The 18794-nt window shown below is 38.7% G+C and overlaps 1 protein-coding gene across 1 annotated transcript in view; it reads left to right on the top strand.

Moving 5' to 3' along the window:
• Positions 1-1362: 1362 nt before the first annotated feature.
• Positions 1363-18794, top strand: part of ryr1b (ryanodine receptor 1b (skeletal)) — a 73156-nt gene continuing 55724 nt past the window's right edge. Inside the window, exons 1-2 of the mRNA XM_044031628.1 lie at positions 1363-1457; positions 4014-4087. Of these exons, the coding sequence (XP_043887563.1) occupies positions 4040-4087 (48 nt within the window). The 5' untranslated portion in view covers positions 1363-1457; positions 4014-4039. The remainder of the gene's footprint in view (positions 1458-4013; positions 4088-18794) is intronic.

The following is an 18794-nucleotide window of genomic DNA, read 5'->3' as shown; positions in this document are numbered from 1 at the left end:
CTTTTTTTTCTCACCCCCTCTGTCATTTCTCAGGCTGGAAAGTGATTACACAGGGAGGTAGTGTTTGTGCTTGTGAATGTGGCTGTGCAGCTGGACAGGGGGACTCAAAGGCATCCTTGTTTAAACACACCAAGAGGAAGAGGCAATCAAACAGGGGACATTAATGTCCCTGAGTCTGCAGAGGTGGCTTCTTTGAGGCAGGAAGCTGACTGGCTGGCAGAGAGAGTGGGTGATATGGCATTCAAAAGCAGGGAAAGATGCACAGAGCGGGGCTCCTGTGGTCCTTGAATGCTAAGTCCAAAACACCTAAAAAAAAAAAAAGCATTTGGATTAGCATTAGAAAGAAAATGGGTGACGGACTGAAACAGCAGGGTACATGGGAATGTCAAAGAAGAAATAAGTAATGTGGTAATCTCATTGTAGTCTTAAGCAATCACACTTTAAAACAGGAAGAGCTGAATTCAACTCAGCCGGTAAAACAAAAGGGGTTTGACACCAATAAGGAAAAATATAAATGGAAATGAAAGAAGAAAACCCATTTAATTTTCACTGGTACATTTGCATTAGTGAGTCTTTAAAACTAGTGTGATACAAGTGGTACCACATTTAGTTTGAACCACACTGTGCAAAAAGTACATCTTTAAATGGAGGTTTTTGGGTTTTTTGTGGATTTTATATTTGGCTTTTATTTTTTTATATCCTGTAAAAACGGAAGTAATTGAAATTGATGACATTGGCGGTAAGTGAACAATAATGACGGGAATGACGAATCTTGCACGTTGTGTGTGAAATGGGAGACTTTGATGTGGATATTTTCCTAATTATATAAATTTTAATGATTATACTTGTGATAATATGTTCGTTTTCGTAATTGATTGATACGAAACGAAATTAGCATACCATGGTACACATGTATGTATCAATTGTAAAAGTGTACGTTATATGAGTTATAACGAGCAATATATTAGATATTAGTCTAAACTTACCTTTCTATTTACAAACTGCGCTAATTTGTAATAAATTAGCACACTATGATAATCTTGGTCATAGTGGAGCCACTGTTATGATTAGAGGTCCTGGGTTCAATCCAATGCTTTAACTACACGTGCGATGTCGCCATCTTCTGGCACGGAGTCGCAACTGCACCCAAACGGAGGCGGAATCATGAGTTGGCAGGATTAAAAAAAGGAAAAGCGAACAGCAAGTCACTGCTTCTGACTCAGGACTCACATTCCCAGAATTCACTTTTAGTTTTGATTCGACTGCGTATGCGCCTCACCCCCGCCTCCTCTCTTCTCTTCTCTCCATCTCCCCCGGTGCACAGGAGGAGTTGTATCCCGGCGAGCAGCGAACCAAAGCAGCCTGATCCAGCAGCAGCAGCAGCAGAAGGGGCTGATGCAGAGGGAGGTGGGCGAGAACGAGAGCATGCTGACGGATGCCAGATGGAGAGTGAGCAGGTGAGGATGTAGTCTATGATTCTGCTCACTATATGGAGGCTGGTCACCGATTCTGAGTGTGGGCGAGTGTGTGATGCGTTCATTTTTTTTATTTTTTGTTTATTATTTATTTTTTTATTGTATTATTATTCTTATTTGTTTGCTTTCTGGTGCATCTTCACCGACTGATGTGTCCAGGAGGGGTGTTGCCCCTGACTGACACTCATGCAGATCCACCTTCTCCTTATTAGGCTGTTCATCCAGAAAGTGGCATTTAGATGGCAGTATAGTCTGCAATTAGTGTTGTAATGCAAACAGGTAACTGTTATTATTTATCTTGTATACAATTTTCTAAATGTATATCCAGTAGGGCTGGATTACTAATGGCTTACTAAATTAATTATGAACTATTTTGATAATCGATTAATTGGTTTGAGTGTTTTGTTTTTCAATAATTAAAACCATTTTATTTTATTTTTATTTTTTTATATTATCTTTGCTCCCTATAATAAAGAAGTCACTAAAACTGAATTAATTTTGTTTTGTGGCCAAAACAAGACATTGGAGAACATCTTTCAACATTTTGTGACACTTTTTGTCTTCAAAAATCAGCAATGGATGATTATTATTTTAATTAATCAGTTGATTATTACACACATTATGCATTTTTGTTCTTATAGACCACATAGATGCCCCTAAGTATCCTTAGTAATCGAGAGAGACCATAATTGTTGGTCAGTACATCTTTACTTGATTTAAACATCTGTGTAATTTGCTACTATTAAAGTGTAATATTTCAGTATCAGATAGAGGGGAAAAAGAAAATCAGACAAACATTTTCAAAAATTGGTAAAAAATTTAACAAGACAATTAAAAGAAAATCATATTTTGGCCATTGGCTACCATGGAAAAACCCATATTAGTCAACCTCTACTTACAATACATATACACATGAATGTTTGGATTTGTGTCCGTGTGTCAGCTTGTAAATCACCGCACAGATGTTTAGTGAGTCTCTAAAGAGGCAGCGCAGAAACATCTGGAAGCTGCGCACAGTGATATTGCGAAAGTTAAGGGACGATGTTGTTAAAATAACAGGGTGGCAGCTAATTACTGTTTTAGTGCGAGTTAGACCTTTGCCAACACTGTAGCATAGAATTGGAACGTTTATAGGAAAGTGTGAAGGTGCACAGAGTTAATTAAAAGCCTGACATAATGTCTCTGCATCTCCACACACTCACCCCTTCATTATTGATTGGACTGTAAGAAAAGCATCAGTAGCATCCACCGCACTGAATGTGCAAAGATATACTGTAGATTGAGAGAGGGAGAGAGAGAGAGAAGAAGGGCTGTATTCTGATGTTTACTCCAGCACTTTGGGAAGTTATCTGTTGTAAATCTGTCTTTTAATGCAGTGTTACTAGTAGGGTTGACACAATTATTTGATTTATCTAGGTATGCACAATATTGGACTATTTGCCGATATCCAATATGCCGTTTTATCAGGAGTGCTGATACCATCCATCCATCCTCTACTGCTTTATCCTCCACATGAATGTTGTGGGGGGAGCTCAGCTGACATAACAGCGACACATAGAGACAAACAACCATTCACTCTCACACTGACACCTATGGTCAATTTAGAGTGTCCAATTTTCCCCAAATCTGCATGTCTTTGGACTGTGGGAGGAAACCGGAGACCCCGGAGAAAACCCACGCTGAATTCAGTTTGTTGTTTGCCAAATAAATAACAATAACATTTTTCGTTTAGACTTCTATAATGATGTTTTCTCATTTTTATGACAGGTGGTAATAGCAATGTATACATTTTTCCAAAGTTTCCATATCACACAATGCTGTTGAATTACCACTTTTCCTTATGAATGTCAGATTCTGTGTTATGGTACATCTTCATCAGCTGACAGCTGACACACACACACATCTTAATTATCCAATCAGAATGCAGTGTACACTCACACGCCTGGCTCTGAAGGTCTTCAAAGAGTTCAGCTGATTTATTCACTTTGAGGACTTTGAGTGTGTGTGTGTTTTTACAGGACGCTCCCCAAAGACTAGTCCTCACCCCTTTTTCCTTTTATAGCCTCAGACATATGGAAGGAGGGGAGGAAGGGAGGGAGGTGTGTGCGTGGTGAGGTGGAGTGGGGGAAGCTTATGTGAAGGAGTGTCCCACTTCTTCAACATGGCGGCAAGAAGGGATGGGAGCAGTGTAAGTGTCTAACAAGGTGCCTGCCCCTCCCTCCTCACTCCGTCACCCACCATCCCTCCCTCCCTCCCTTCCCAAATCTGCGGTTGGGGGATGCAAGTGGAGAGGAGAGAGGAGCCTGGGTTAGTGTCCTCTCCCGTCACTCTCTCTCGCAACAGCGTGAGAGCCACAGGACTCATGCTCTCCACCAGCTCTCCCACACACACGAGTGAGAGACATTAAGAGAGTGTGAGAGACAGAGGGGTACAGGAACACAGAAGGACGGAGAGAAAGGGAGGCACATAGCAAAGGAGATTAAAAAAAATCTACATCCCAAGGAGAGAAAACATAAGGATTTTCTCTTTTCTCCCGAGGAGCTGCGAATAACCCTCAGTGAAGGATGGCAGAAGGGGGAGAGGGAGAGGAGGAGATCCAGTTCCTGCGAACGGTGAGTCCTGCTTACTTTCCTTTTCAGGAGATCTAACCTGCACTGGCTACTGCACGGGAGTTTGGAGGATTTGACGCTGTAGAAGGACAGGTTGAGTTTTAATTAGAACACCAAGGAAGGACCACGAGAATATTTCTAACTAATTTAGACTCTTCATTACTGACCTGCAACTGACTCATGCAACTGTATTGTCACCTGGTCTCACAGTGCCTTCACTTATATCAGATTAGCTTTTCTGGCTTTGGATATTCAAGTCGAATCTGAAGTTGCAGTTGTCAGAGCCAAGGCCTGCTTCTGTATTTAGTTGACTATTTTTGCAGCGTCCTGAATGTGCCATGACCTGCTTTATTAGTTGCTCTCTTTAAACTTGGTAATTGATTTCTGACGTTTCTCTTTAGTGCACAAATCCCAGGTTGTTAACTTCCATTACATGACCATTTTTTTATAGAAATTGTCTCACCAAATCTCTTTCATATTAATTCCAGAATGTTCTCAGTTTAAGAATAGTGTGAGTGTGCGCGTGTGTGTGTGTGTGTGTGAACGCAGATAGATAGACAGGAGCTGGTGCATCTGTTAGCATCGTTATCTATTTATATCTGAGGAAAGTAGAGCCTCTCAGTGTGGGGTGAGGAGGCAAAGCAACAAGCTACCCAGAGTCTGCAGGGCACAGCTGACGACAGGCGTGTCTTCTGTGGAGAAGCTGACACAGTGTGGAGATATTCACTTTACCGTCTCAAAACTCCTGAGATGGCCTCTAAATCTAAAGAGCTAGAGAGTGAAAACAAATGCAGTGTGATGTAATTACTAAATCAAACTGATCTGAATATACTTTTAACACTTGTTTCCTGTTTTATACACACACGAAAAAAGAACTATGCACACCATCTTGAAGCTCATGTTTCAACAACATGACTCCAAACTGCTGAACTCTGAACACAGCTTAAATAATATTATTATTGTGTGATAGTTTTATTTTAATCTCGTTCCTCAAGCAAATAGCAAATACAAACACATGCAAAACCCCCCACAAATACAATAAAGTTAAAATAAAGTAAGGCTGACACATGCTCTTACATCCAACTGTTTCTCAGTTACTTTTCGTTTAGTAACATATTGGCTTTAATTATCAGTTTGTATGTCATATATCTGATATCATTTAGGGCCCTGTTCCTTTTTAAATCACAATGACTTTCTCTATCTTTTAAAAAAAATCCTTTCTGAATATTGGTAGGCAAAATGTTCTGATGAGTTCTATACATTATTTGCATTATATTTTAACTTTAACTTGATCAATATTGGATTTGATCACTCTCTTTATGGACTAGGGATGCTTGAAATGGCTGATTTTTGTAAATATGAAATTTGTAAATATCATTCTAAATCAAAGCTTTACAAATCTCTGAACATAAATGACACAATTTAGCGCACTAACACTTAACCTTCAAAGTGTCTGACTTATGTTACACCTGCGCAAACTCAGTTGGGAGAACATACATGTTTGTGCTAGACATGTAGTACTGAGTAGACAAAAAAAAACTATATGAACATAAATGAGCTCTTTTGATGGTAGTGTTTTCATTTAATTACATTAGTGTTTATTTGATGTTCCAGGAGACATAAGTGTATAATAGCTGTGTGTATTGTTTTGTGTTTAGAGTTGTGTCAGAGTGAACCACAGTTTCTGGAATCTAATTAAACACATGGTGTCTCAGGGTAGAGTCACTGAAAATTGACGACCTCATCAAGTTAATTATTGTCACTGGTGTTCAGGTTCTGGAAGCATCACAGCTTCAGTTGTGCGAAAAAATTATTGTTTACATTTATAGATCAATAAATACAGTGTGGTTAGAATTACTATCAAAAGGTATTTACATTGAAATGAAATAAGTATCTTTAATAATGTTGAAATAGTTATTATTATTAGTAGTAGTAGTATTATTAGTATTAATACTACTACTACTATTAATAATAAACCCATATAATGTTAACATATACTGTCCACATTGTGATATAACGCATGTAATTGCATTGAAAATTTGACCTCAGATGTGTTTAATGCGAAGTGTTTGTCAATTTCTGCCCTTAAAGTTTAAAATTAAATCCACAGTTAACTCCAACTTTCACTCTGGAGCAAAGATCAAGCTTTTTATTACCTGACATTTAGCCCTAAGCAATAAAATGCTTAAACCTTAATACAAAATCTTTGTTTCCATTGACTGTTCTGTGAGACATCACGTGTGAGAGGACAGCTACATGTATTTCTGTTAAAGCGATGCTCTAATGTTGCTCCAATGTTTAATTACTAATGGTTAATCCAAATATTCCAGATGGAGGAATAAAGAAAACAAATCACTGATGGATAGGATTCCTGTCAGGCCTGTGGTGTCGGCTCATAATAACCATGACAGCGTCAGACAGCAACACGGCTATAAACTGTATGTTTTTGTCTCGTCTCTTTAGAAACCTACAAACTGTCTGTTAAACACAAAGGATAAACACGTTGAATGGCTTCAGTCCCTCCATTCATGAAGCCAGTAGTAGCATAGGAAACTGTCAGACACCTACACTTAAAAAGGAAAAAACATCACAGCCCCATGTGAATTATTTATATCATGTGCACTTCAATTGGTTCATCTTTAACACCAGCACTGTCTGGGTCAGGGGTTCAAACCCCACCAGGGTTGCAGGGCTAAAAATGTAAGTGGTGAGGCTCTTTGGATTAAAGCATCCACCAAATTGTCTTTTCACTAGTAATTAGAGGTTAGTGATGAGAGCATTATGTGAGTCAGCTGGTTTTCTCAGCTGGGGTTCTTGTTTGGTTTATTTTGGAGGTTGGAATTGAGATACAGACAGAGTGTGTGCACAGTGGAGCTTTTGCCTCACCCGTATCAACTGGGGCAGGAGACCATAGTCATACTTGATATGAGCTATCATTTTGACTTTGTTTATGTGTTGAAAATTGTATCCCAGAAGAAGTTTCAGCCTTCATTGCTACATCTAGCCACAGGTGTTTCCGAGCAAATCCCTAATAAATAGCAGATTACTTTTTACTTTTTGCACAGGTTTATTTTTCACAAGGACAGGAATCTTGTCTCTGTGCATGAGATTAGAATTGATGTCCTCTTGGTTTTAGGAAAAAACTAAATATCTTGAAAACTATAAAGTGTTTGAATGATGCAGGACCAAGGTGGAAGAGCTGTCAGAAAAAATCCTTTTAGTTTTAACTCCATCCATCTATACCTTTGTCCTCTGAGGCTCATGGGTTGAGCTGGAGCCCATTCCATCTGATGTTGGGTGAGAATATTTGAATTCCGTGAACTATAGCTTTGCAATAATAAAGTAATTTACATTCATTGGCGTCATTTGTAGTGTGATAATGTTTCATATATGCAAAAGCCAAACAGTTTGTTACTCAGGCTGCCCTCCTCCCTTGAGTAGTTTTTTGCTGTTTTTTTTCATCCTAAATATGTGCCTTTAAGGTGGTTAAACTTAGAAACAAAATATTACCTGCATCCTAGTGTATCTGAGTGTATATAATAAGACAGAATTGCAAATTGAGTAATAGTGGTAAATGTTTTTGCTAAAAAATAGGGCTAAACACCATTTCAGGCTAGAGTGGAATGAATAAGTGTATGAACTCCATGTAGAAGCCAAAGAAGCTTTTAAAAACTGAGTGTTATCTGGAAAAGGTAAGACCGAGACTTTGAGCACAAACAAATGCCAGATTTAGATATGCTGTATGCTTTATTCCAATGCAATCCAATCCAGCTTTATTTATGTAGCACTTAATAAAACTGCTTTACTGCAAAAAAAGATTATATACAGTAACAATAAAATGAAAAAGAGACTAAGGGAACCAAGAGATCACCAATCTCGAGTTTAAAGGCCAAGCAGTAAAAATTAGTAGACGAGTTTTGAAAAAGATTAAGTATGGGCTGTCCTAACTAACATGGGAATGGAGCTCATTCCATAATTCAAAATAAAAAAACCACGTGGAAGAAATAAAGAAAAAAGAGGATGGGACCAAAAAGTGAACCTTAGGGAACTCCACATGGGAGTTAAAATTAAAAGAAAATAGCAGGTCATGTGGGCAAAGGCAAAAAACAAACTGAAAAATAATGGTCATGCTTTTTGGAAAGAATGTAAGGTTATTAACAACAGTAAAATGTCACTGTGTGTCACATGTCACATAGCTGTGGTGGAAATTGAAAGGATATTTAAAAACTTTGTTCTTAGTGATAGTTTGGTTATTACAGTGGAAAAAATGGCAGTGGACAAACAAGTGGAAGATTTGAATTATGCTAGAAATATATACTGAATCTGAGTGTTAGTTGTCATATGTTTTTGCATTGTTAATGTAGAACGTACACAGCCTGACTCTATGTTATCTGTCTTACTTGTGCCAGTAGTTGAAGACATACCTGCAAAAATAGAAAATGACATATCAATTGCCCTGAATAGCATACTGATGAAAGTATTAAAAATAAACACGACACAGATTTATATACATATAACATATATACATTTGTAGAGAAGAAGATGTTTATATATGCTTCCTTAATGCATTCAAAGCTTTTGACCAAGTCAGTCATGGTAAACCATTTGTAAAATTGCAAAAGAGAGGAGTGACCCTACTTACCTATTAGGATCTAGTTAGAGTAAAAGTACATCTGCATCCTTCCGGTTGTAAAAGAAGGATAAAAGAGTGTGCATATGTGTGCAGAAGATGTACATATTGCCCCTTTAGAAGAAGAAGCCCTTATTTCACTTAATATGGACCTTGATTCTTTTAACTAAATTCAGAACAATTATCATTTCAAGTCACACTGACTAAACTGCACATTTGTCAGTTGCATCCCGACCTCTTCCATCCTCCTTGCCCCTTTTTTAACCTCAAAACTCAAAACACTCTGCTTAAATAAGTTGTGACAACTTTAAAGTGTCAATTAGATGAGAGAACATAGTCAGGTAGCCAAGACAAGGGATGAATGTTAATGTAATTCTTGGAAAATTAATAACATGTGGTTGAAAATTTTAGTGATAAGTTGCACTAAATTTAATTTAAATCTTAAGAAAATTGAGTTATTGTGTAGAACTGTGGGGACTTGGGAATAAGGCAATGCAATGCAAATATGCTGCACTTATTTCAGATGAGGGTTTGAGAGGAAGGAAGAGAAGAGAGTTGATGCCTTTAATGCTGTTTAGTGCAATAGATGTAGGGAAATAGCCATCTTTAACACATCTCCTGTGATCATTTTAACTTGACAAAGATGAGCTACACACAGAGATTACTCAGCAGCACTGCTCTATTCTAAGCTTTATTGTGTTACTGTAACACAGCCCGTACCTGTGACTCATAGAGTGATCACTGTGTGGCTTGCATATTACAGTAAATATGCTAAAGGCTTAAGCATGCCACCTGCTCTAGGCTAAAGAAGCAGGTTTTCTCTCCATTCACACAAAGAACTGTAGAACTTTGAGTTACTGACAACATCCCACCTAAAAATGTACCAGCCTGCAAGCATTTCAACCCCCAGGGTTACTGACAAGTGATCTGCTGAGCTTGCAATACCCTGCAGTCTATGCCTGTCTTTTTTCGAAAAATCTTGTAACGCTGCCACAGCCTGCTGAAAGGTCTCACTGCATTGTAAACACACAAGGGCTACATTAGGTCCTATAGAGTCCCTATAACAATACTGTTTCCCTGCTGGTGACTGTTATGGGCTATGTCACTGTTTCACAATGCTACACTTGCCGTGTGAAATACACAGGCCTGTGGAGTTAGAAGCGGCATTTGAGTTCCAGTCTGTAACAGCAGTTTCTTTTTTTAGTATGCCACGATACGTGCACATGCTCTGGAAGGAGAAACCAGAGGAGTCAGTGGCCTACTTGCCAGCATCCTAAGGGACACATGATGTGTGTGTGTATATGTGCAGATGTGGACATAAGTCGGTGTGTGTTAAGTGATCACAGAGGCTTTTTATTGGTTGCCACATACGACATTTTGGCTCATAAATTGTGTTAGATATCTCAGCTCAGTCATGTGAGCAAATACCTGCGCCAACGTTACACACAGAAGCTTTTCAATTAGATCCATGGTCAGAATTATCTGTATGATATCACTGATTTAAAAGTTAAAAGGCTGACAAATAATTGCTCATGGATTAACCACAAAGGTGCACCTATATGCAGATGACATGATACTCAACCTAGTTGCCCCCCCATTTGGGACCGGCTGTTTATGACCTTGAGACTTCCTTTCAACAGCTGCAGGCATCACTGTGTGACTTAGAGCTTGTTCTTGCTCGTAATGCTAAGAAAACCAAACCAAAGAAGTCACTGGTACAAGTGATATTCTTAGGTGTTCTACAGACCATGCTGACGTATGCTACCTCCTTGACCCCTCCAGATTGATGCTTATAGCACAGCTATGTCTGTTTCATAAAAAAACTGCAAGCATCATTAATTTACATTGTTTCTGAGCCTTCATTAAGTCGGAGACAGCAGCTTTGTGGTAGATTTTCAGCCACAAAGCCATATACTGCGTAAACTGCCAATAAACAACAACCTCTATAACTCTGGCCCACTAGTTGTCCACTCTACCGGGTTGCTAGATGTTTTCTAAACTTGGTACAGCAGCATTCTTGATTCTTGTCATCCATTGTCTTTAATTTTCAGCCAAGCTTAGCCTTTCTAATGAAAAGTCAGTTGTTTTGTTGGTTTGGTTTGCTGGGTGTTGCTTTTTGCCTCAATTTCATATGGACAACAACCAGGAATTGTTATGCAACAAAGAGTCATGGTTATAATGTGATGCTGTTGTTGTATATTTGGCACATATTGGACACCAGTGACAGTGATTTCAAGGAGTGGGTATGGGTACCACACAATTAACTGCCATTAAACCCTTAGCCCTGATTTGAATCTGGAGAGCATGCATGACAGACGGGGTGTGAGGGAGCAAGCAGGGCCTCAGAAGTGCTGAGGTCCACAGTGGGACAACATTAACACATGCAGCACCTGTTAGTCTGCTTGACTCACAGCAGTTTACACAATTCAATTCAATTCAATTCAATTCAATTCAATTCAATTCAATTTTATTTGTATAGCGCCAAATCATAACATACATTATCTCAAGGCACTGTACATAGACAACATCAAAGAGAGCAGAGACCCCCAACAGTTCACACAATGAGCAAGCACTAGGCGTCAGTGGAGAGAAAAAACTCCCTCTTAACAGGAAGAAATCTCTGACAGAACCAGGCTCAGAGATGTGCGGTCATCTGCCTCGACCGGTTGGGGTGAAAGGAAAAATGGGGGATAGTGGAGAGGTGGGGGACAGAAAATGGGGGGAGAGAAAGGACAAGAGGGAGATGAGGGAGAGACAGAAGAGAGAGAGGGAGACCAGCAGCAGATACACAACAACTGTATCAGGTTACAAATTTATACAGTTACTGATATCGACTTTTTAATTTACAAAATAATAATAATGGTGACGATGAGCGTAGCCTCGGAAACTGGATCTTGATCCTGCAACCTGCATGATGAGAATACAGAGAGAGAGAGAGGGAAGGAAGGAAAGACACAAACTAGGGAGAGAAAGAGACAAGGTTAATGACATATAAAAAGTCATAATCAAATGCTGAGTGTGAGAGAGTGAATGTGCGTGTACCACCGGAAAATCCCCCAGCAGTTTAGTTCTATAGCAGCATAACTAAGAGATGGTTTAGGTTTCCCTGAACCAGCTCTAACTATAAGCTTTATCAAAAAGGAAAGTTTTAAGTTTAACTTTAAATACAGAGAGAGTGTCCGCCTCCCGAACTATCATTGGAAGCTGGTTCCACAGGAGAGGAGCCTGGTAGCTAAAGGCTCTGCCTCCCATTCTACTCTTACAGACTCTGGGAACCACAAGTAAACCTGTATTTTGTGACCTAAGTGGTCTATTAGGATGATAGGGTAAGACTAGGTCTTTCAGGTATGAAGGGGCCTGACCATTAAGTGCTTTGTACGTGAGGAGGAGGATTTTAAATTTAATTCTAAACTGTATGGGGAGCCAGTGTAGAGAAGCTAACACTGGAGTTATGTGGTCTCTCTTTCTAGTTCCTGTCAGAACTCGTGCTGCAGCATTTTGAATTAACTGAAGGATTCTAACAGACTTGTTAGAACATCCTGCTAATAAGGAGTTACAGTAATCTAATCTAGATGTAACAAAAGCATGAACACAATTGACAGGTGGTTTGGTCTGATCTGTCAGGCACAGGATAGACGAGAGAGAAACGAAGTGACACAGCTCTTATGCAAACCCGTGTGTGCCTTTCTACCATGACATGTTTAACCACACATAAAATAACTATAATCCTTAACAAATCGAAGGTTTAGATTTTTGATATGAAAAAAATCTCGCTGTTTCAGAGAGACCTTAATTTATGTCACTGTGATGGTATCACAGTCTAGTGTTTCTTCTTAATAGTCTGTAGGTCTGTGTAATGAAGTCTACCACTAATCAATTTCAATAATATAGAGCTCTGGGCATCACATGACATGTTTACACATCTGCCATGTTGGCAGGGAAAACTCCTGCAAACATGAACAGCACAAGTAGCTGTTTTTAGGCATTAGAGTTCACTCTGCACTTGAAATCCACAGAGATCGAGCAGCATATAGCAGAAACTGACAGACTGGATATAACAGAACTTTCCAAAAACATGGCTGAATGATTTTTAAAATGGCTGTCAGTTAGAGTAAAAGCTGAAATACAGTGACAAGAATTCATAGTGTCCACTGCTTAGAAATGATAATTGAGTTGTTTGTTAGTAACATGTAAGTTTTTCCTTGTCTTTGGCCCTGAATATACTGCATAATTTCACATTTCAGTCTTTCTCATTTTACTTTTAAGGCTTCATTTTTCTTGGATGATGGGATGTGTTTTGTCATGCACAATAAACCCTTTCTGTGCCTTAAGTAAGTTAAGGCACCATTTAATTTTGGATTATGCCATGTTTAATGTAAGTCTACGAGTCAGGACTTTGCTTACTATCAGGGCAAATAATCCATATTAAAAGGGATAGATTTTGGATTCCAGCCAGCTAAAATGATTTATTTATAACATCGTTTTCCTTTGAAATGCGTCTGTCTGCCAGACTTCAGTCTTTCAGAGGGCAGAGGCTCTTTAATCTTTGATTTCTGGTCATTTGTAGCAGTTGAACTAAGATGAATGGCAATCTAACGCTGTCTGAGCATACAGGGTTATAGGAAAAATTAAAAAAATATAGACACATTAATCATTACAACATTTTCTTATGAACTGGTGTTTTAGAATTATCTTCATATCAACATTGGTAAAATAGATTATGGTTGTTTTAATCAAAAATGTTCTCCTGAAATATGTTATAAGTGCTGCTATAATAACAGTAGAATACCTGTAAATGAACATAACCTGATATTTTAGGGCAGGGATTGGTTTATTTTACTTTTTACTGCTTCTTTTTGCTATCAGAAGCTATCAGCTATTTTTCCTGTACTTAGTGCCTTCCCTGTGAGCAAGAGTGTCCATCTCTAAGTGAGACCTCGGAGTATCTGCTGGTCAGCAGTAGGAGGGAATGTGATAGGGACAGGTGCAGCCACCCAAAATAGGAGCTAAGTGGAGGGGGAAGGCCCAGAGCAGAGCACTGGAAGCAATGGCAAGAGGGAGGGAAAAGAGGATGGCAGTGAAATAATATGTCTTTATTTAAGCTTTATTTAACCACAAATAAAACTTGTTGTCTGAGTGTACATAAAATAATAAATATAACATTTCTTCAAGAAGAAGATCACTGTGAAGTACAACAAGGCAAAACATTAAGAGCAAAGTGTTTGTGCCTCCAAGTCATTTAAAAACAGTCAAAGTGCACAGTTAATGTGAGTAGGGAGATGAGAAAAAAGATGGTGGGGAAGCCCACAGCGATGGAAATACTGTGGAAACTGTTCTCTGTGTGCCGCTGAAGGATGATCAACAATGTTTCTATGCAGTACTAGAACTTTGCTGCCAGTATATTTTGCATATTGTTTTCTGGAAAGAACCTGTCACTTAGACATCACTGGCTCATGTGCACATTTACACTCAAAGTATTGTAATGACAAAGGAATTTGTAATAAAATGATTGTGGCTTTGGCGTGTCATATCATATACCAGCATTTATAAATGTGTAGCCTGGGATTTACTCATGACCTGAATTACATTTTATTGTCTTTTATTTAGATGCCAAAATAGAGGAAGCAGACTTTAACGGTTAAAATTATGGAAAGGTTTTCAAGTTTCTGTTCTCATTCAAGAGGTTTCTTCACTTCTGAAAGTGGTTGGAAGACCATGTTGAATATGTATATATAAGTTTGTATCTGTTTTATGGCTTTTATTGCATTATTATTAACATTTGATTAGATTTAAGGGATTGTGGTGTAATTATAATAATAAGCAAATGTTGTTATCGGCTACTCCACTGCCACTCTAATATAATATGACTCACTTTCATTTTGACATTTTGTGATGAAAAGGTTTTCAAAGGTTTATGTGTCTATAAATATCATACAACACAGAGCTGACCAGTGAAACCTGTTTTCTTAGTTGCTGCAGTGGCTACTTAAAAAAAAGACCCTTGACTAGTCCACTGCTAAATCTGTATCTGTTCACACTGGGGTGAGTTGATGAGATGATGAGACTATTTTAAAGGTGGTGTGTAAGATACGGCGTGTAAACCTGCCGTGTACTGTGTTTTAAAGTTAAACTCGTAGCCACACCTTTATATTTACACTTGTGTCATATCCTCAGGTAGCTCACACCCACAGTCCCTGATACTACACTGCCAGGTGATGAGGTGGTTGTTTTTCTGACAATGTAAGTAGTGTTGTCTCAAAATCATTCAAAGGACCAGTCCGGAAAATATAAGAACTTACGAATGAGTAGAATTTAGTTAATGTTGTTCTTACAAGCTTGACGATAGTTACTAAATGAAACATAATTGTGGGAAAGTTCACAAAAATATTCAGATTGTAACTGAGAATATATGATTTGTTAGGGAGGACTACCTTCTCATTTTATGCACCTGGACAAATGGAACAACCTCCAGAACATACTCATTTTCTTAGCACTTTCCCCACTTTCCATTGTCTTCTACTAGTATTAATTATTTTATGTTTGCTTTCATTTATTTAAATGTATTTTTCTATTCTGCCAAAACTATAACAGGCCATCCTTGCAAATGAGAGCTTGATCTCAAGGATTCCCTGTATAAATGAATAAATAAATAAACAATATATATATATGTGTATATATATATATATGTCACTGACCCCCGTAGATGCTGAAAGTGCACCTGCACAGTCTCTAGTTTTCAAAGGGAAACCCCAGCTAACGCAGTGAGCTGACCCTCTCTTCCACCTGCATCCTATGCAGTGTGCTGTCCTTCGCTCTTTATTTTTTAATGGCTGCATAAATATGATGAACAATCTTGGGTGGCCTGCATCAGCACACTTTGCTCTCTGACAACTGGGCAGAAATATGATACTGTTAGGAAATAGTGGACGTCATTAGTTTAATGAATGATTTGATTACTGGGCAGATCGACAAATGTGGCTTTAAAGCCTGAAATCGTAACTCGGAATCGAGATGATCATGAAATAAAAATGAGTAAATACTCATCTTCTGCTGCTTTATCCTCCACATGATGTTTGCTGGAGCCAATCCCAGCTGACACAATCAATTCGCCTAATCCCCACATCTGCATGCTTTTGGACTGTGGGAGAAAATGAACAAACAAAAAATGGGAAAATAGCAAACTAAAATGAACTAAAACCTGCCTATTCATTGCAGTTCTTTTGCTGTGAACAAATAATTAGACTAAATCTAAATAAGGTCCCCATGTGATATTGAATACTGAAACGAAATAATGCTATTTACGTGTTATACACTGGTACAATAAAAATACCACCTTCTTCTATATACTACTGTACGCTCAATAAACAGCACATTTTTTTTAAAACTATGATTCAATTGTATAACACTTTGTGTTCTGCTTAATTCCATTAATTATATCGCCAAACTGTTTATAATTTGAAATAAAGGACATTGCAGAAATCAATGTTGTAACTGTAACATGTGTCAATATTATTTTTTGTTCCTACAAAAACACTAATGTAATAACTGTCGGATATTATAATACAATTTCTGAACCCAAAATTCTTCAACCATACTGCAGTAGGTGTGACAAAGAAAAGATATTGCTTTGTTCATAGCATACTTTATAATGTCGTTCAGTCAGTTTGAAGATTTGAGGAAGGTCTTGTTTGGTTTTAAACACATCTGGTGTGCAATATATTGGTTATTACATAATTGGCTGCTACAGGATCATGTACCATGTTTGTTGCGTTTTCTTATGGTCTTAAATAGAAAGGCTTAACACTGTTGGCAAGGGTGTTCTCTTTTTTTGTTGTACCAACACTGCTGGTCAAGCAAGGAATATTTGTTTTGACATGGCACCAGTGACTGTTATAAATCAGAATCAGAACACTTTATTAAAGTCATCAGCTCCAGTTTCACAACAGACAATAAATCCCAAAGACTGCTGATCACCTGCTGCTGGAGAAGACATACCTCCAAACAACATTAAACTATATCGGCACTTAGCTGGATGCTGGTCATAGCATAATACCATCAGTGAAGCGAGTGCCCACACAAAGGAAATCCTTCAAGCAGCAGGTTACCAGATAAACAGATCTTACAGTTTCTCTCTCTCACTTATAGACTTAGACTATATGGACACCTGTTAAGTATTGAATTCAAGTGTTTCAGTCAGGCTTTGGGCTAGCCCACTTATCTCCAATGAAGGGCAATCTAAACACTTCAGCATACCAAGACATTTTGGACAATGCTATGCTTCCAACGTTGTGGCAACAGGTCCTCATAAATACTCTACAGAACGAATGGGCACAAACACTTACAAATCTTTGTTCCACAAGGATATGCTTTATAAAGTTAAGCATCACTGCATGGGCACCAAACTAAACTGTAACATGGTTGTAGGATCACACACTGATGCCCATATCATTATTGTGGATGACATACTGAACCTCTCACCATTCTCCATATGTTGTCTTGTTTGCTCTCTGAGTCGGGCTGTGGGCATCGTGCCTGCTCTTCGTGGGAATCCTGGCTACCCTCTGTCTGCAAGTGCACCATCAGACAGCCTTAGAGAATAAACAAAGGTGTCTGCTTTCAGGCGCTATCTATGCCTCTGGCTGTAAATCCACGTTGCGTATATACACCTCTATTTGCACACATCAGTGTGTTTGTTTGTGTAAGTGTCTGTCAGTGTCTGTCCAATTGTCTCTACCTCTCTCTCTGACCTGAGCTTCCACATTGCCCACATGCTTCAGCCGCCAACTCCAAACATGGTTTGGCTGTAACTTTACACCTGCCATGTTGATGGGGCATCAAATGAGTTTCTTCCACATAAATCGTTGCCTTACAGCAGATACATAACTGTGATGGGTCAGGTTGGTGATACCCAGCACCTCCTGGATTTTATGCAGTTCCACCTGTCCTGTCTTTGCTCTATCAGACACAATTATGTGAGATTAACAAATAATCAGATGCTGTGGCTGGCTCGCAGCAAAGCGTCAGCTGCATATCCTTCAAATCCTGAGAGCTTCTTCTATTTATAAAAGGATGAGTTAAGCTCAAGAGTTTGTGTGGTGTATGAGTGAGCTTTTCACATGGTCAGATTGGAAGTGATTCACATTGTCAGACACTTGGAAGGGCACAACTTTTTAGTAGGGAATTAATTAGAGAGTGCTCTATTATAAGTCTGATTGCCCTGACATTCAGAGCAGAGTAGCTGGTCCAACCACGTGTTAGCAAAGTGCTTGCAAATATTGGCTGAGTATTGTGTTTACCTGTCACATTGGCACAAAACCAGTTGTCCAATTTAGGAGGGTTTATTATCAGAAAATGAAGACACTACCAAAGTGTATAAATAAAAATAATTTCATTTTTGTAGCCCTAGAATAAGACTTTCATAAGGCTGCATTGTTTCTACAGAAGCCTAAATGGACAAACCAGACGGTGTGCCTTTCGTTTCAGGCAGAAGATAACTTTGCAGTCATTGATAGATGAATTATAAGCACGTCATGAGTGGGAACCGCACACGCCCACATCGCATACTCCCTTTATAGTGACACTTTCCTGTCCAGTTGGTTGTCGGTATCCAAACATGTACATACATCAAATACTAAGTTAATCATAATCAATATCCCTGGATATGTGATTATGTAAGATAAATAATCTAAATTATAATGAATGCCAGCAAGAATACTTGTCAGAATAAGGGTCTTTCTGCATGTTCTCACTGTGTGTGCGTGGGTTTTCCTCCCACAGTCTAAAAACTTGCAGATTTGGGGATTAGGTGAATTGGATACTCTAAATTGGCCTTTCGGTGTGAACGTGAGAGGCAATGGTTGTTTACCTCTATATGTGGCCCTGTTATGGACTGGCGACCTGTCCAGGGTGAACTCTGCCTTTTGTCCTATGTCAGCTGAGATTGATACCCTCTTATGGAGGATAAAGCAGTAGAAGATGAATGGATGGATGTTTAATGAGATATGAGACTTGAGCCTATAATATTTACCTCAGCCAGTTAGGGATGGTAGAGGTAGTGTATGAGTCTGCTTTTTATTTCTG

The sequence above is a fragment of the Solea senegalensis genome, linkage group LG8 (genome assembly GCF_019176455.1).
Source record: "Solea senegalensis isolate Sse05_10M linkage group LG8, IFAPA_SoseM_1, whole genome shotgun sequence".
In the NCBI taxonomy this organism is placed as follows: domain Eukaryota; kingdom Metazoa; phylum Chordata; class Actinopteri; order Pleuronectiformes; family Soleidae; genus Solea; species Solea senegalensis.
The sequence above is the reverse complement of the archived record's forward strand: the minus strand, read 5'-3'. Positions and strand labels throughout refer to the sequence as shown.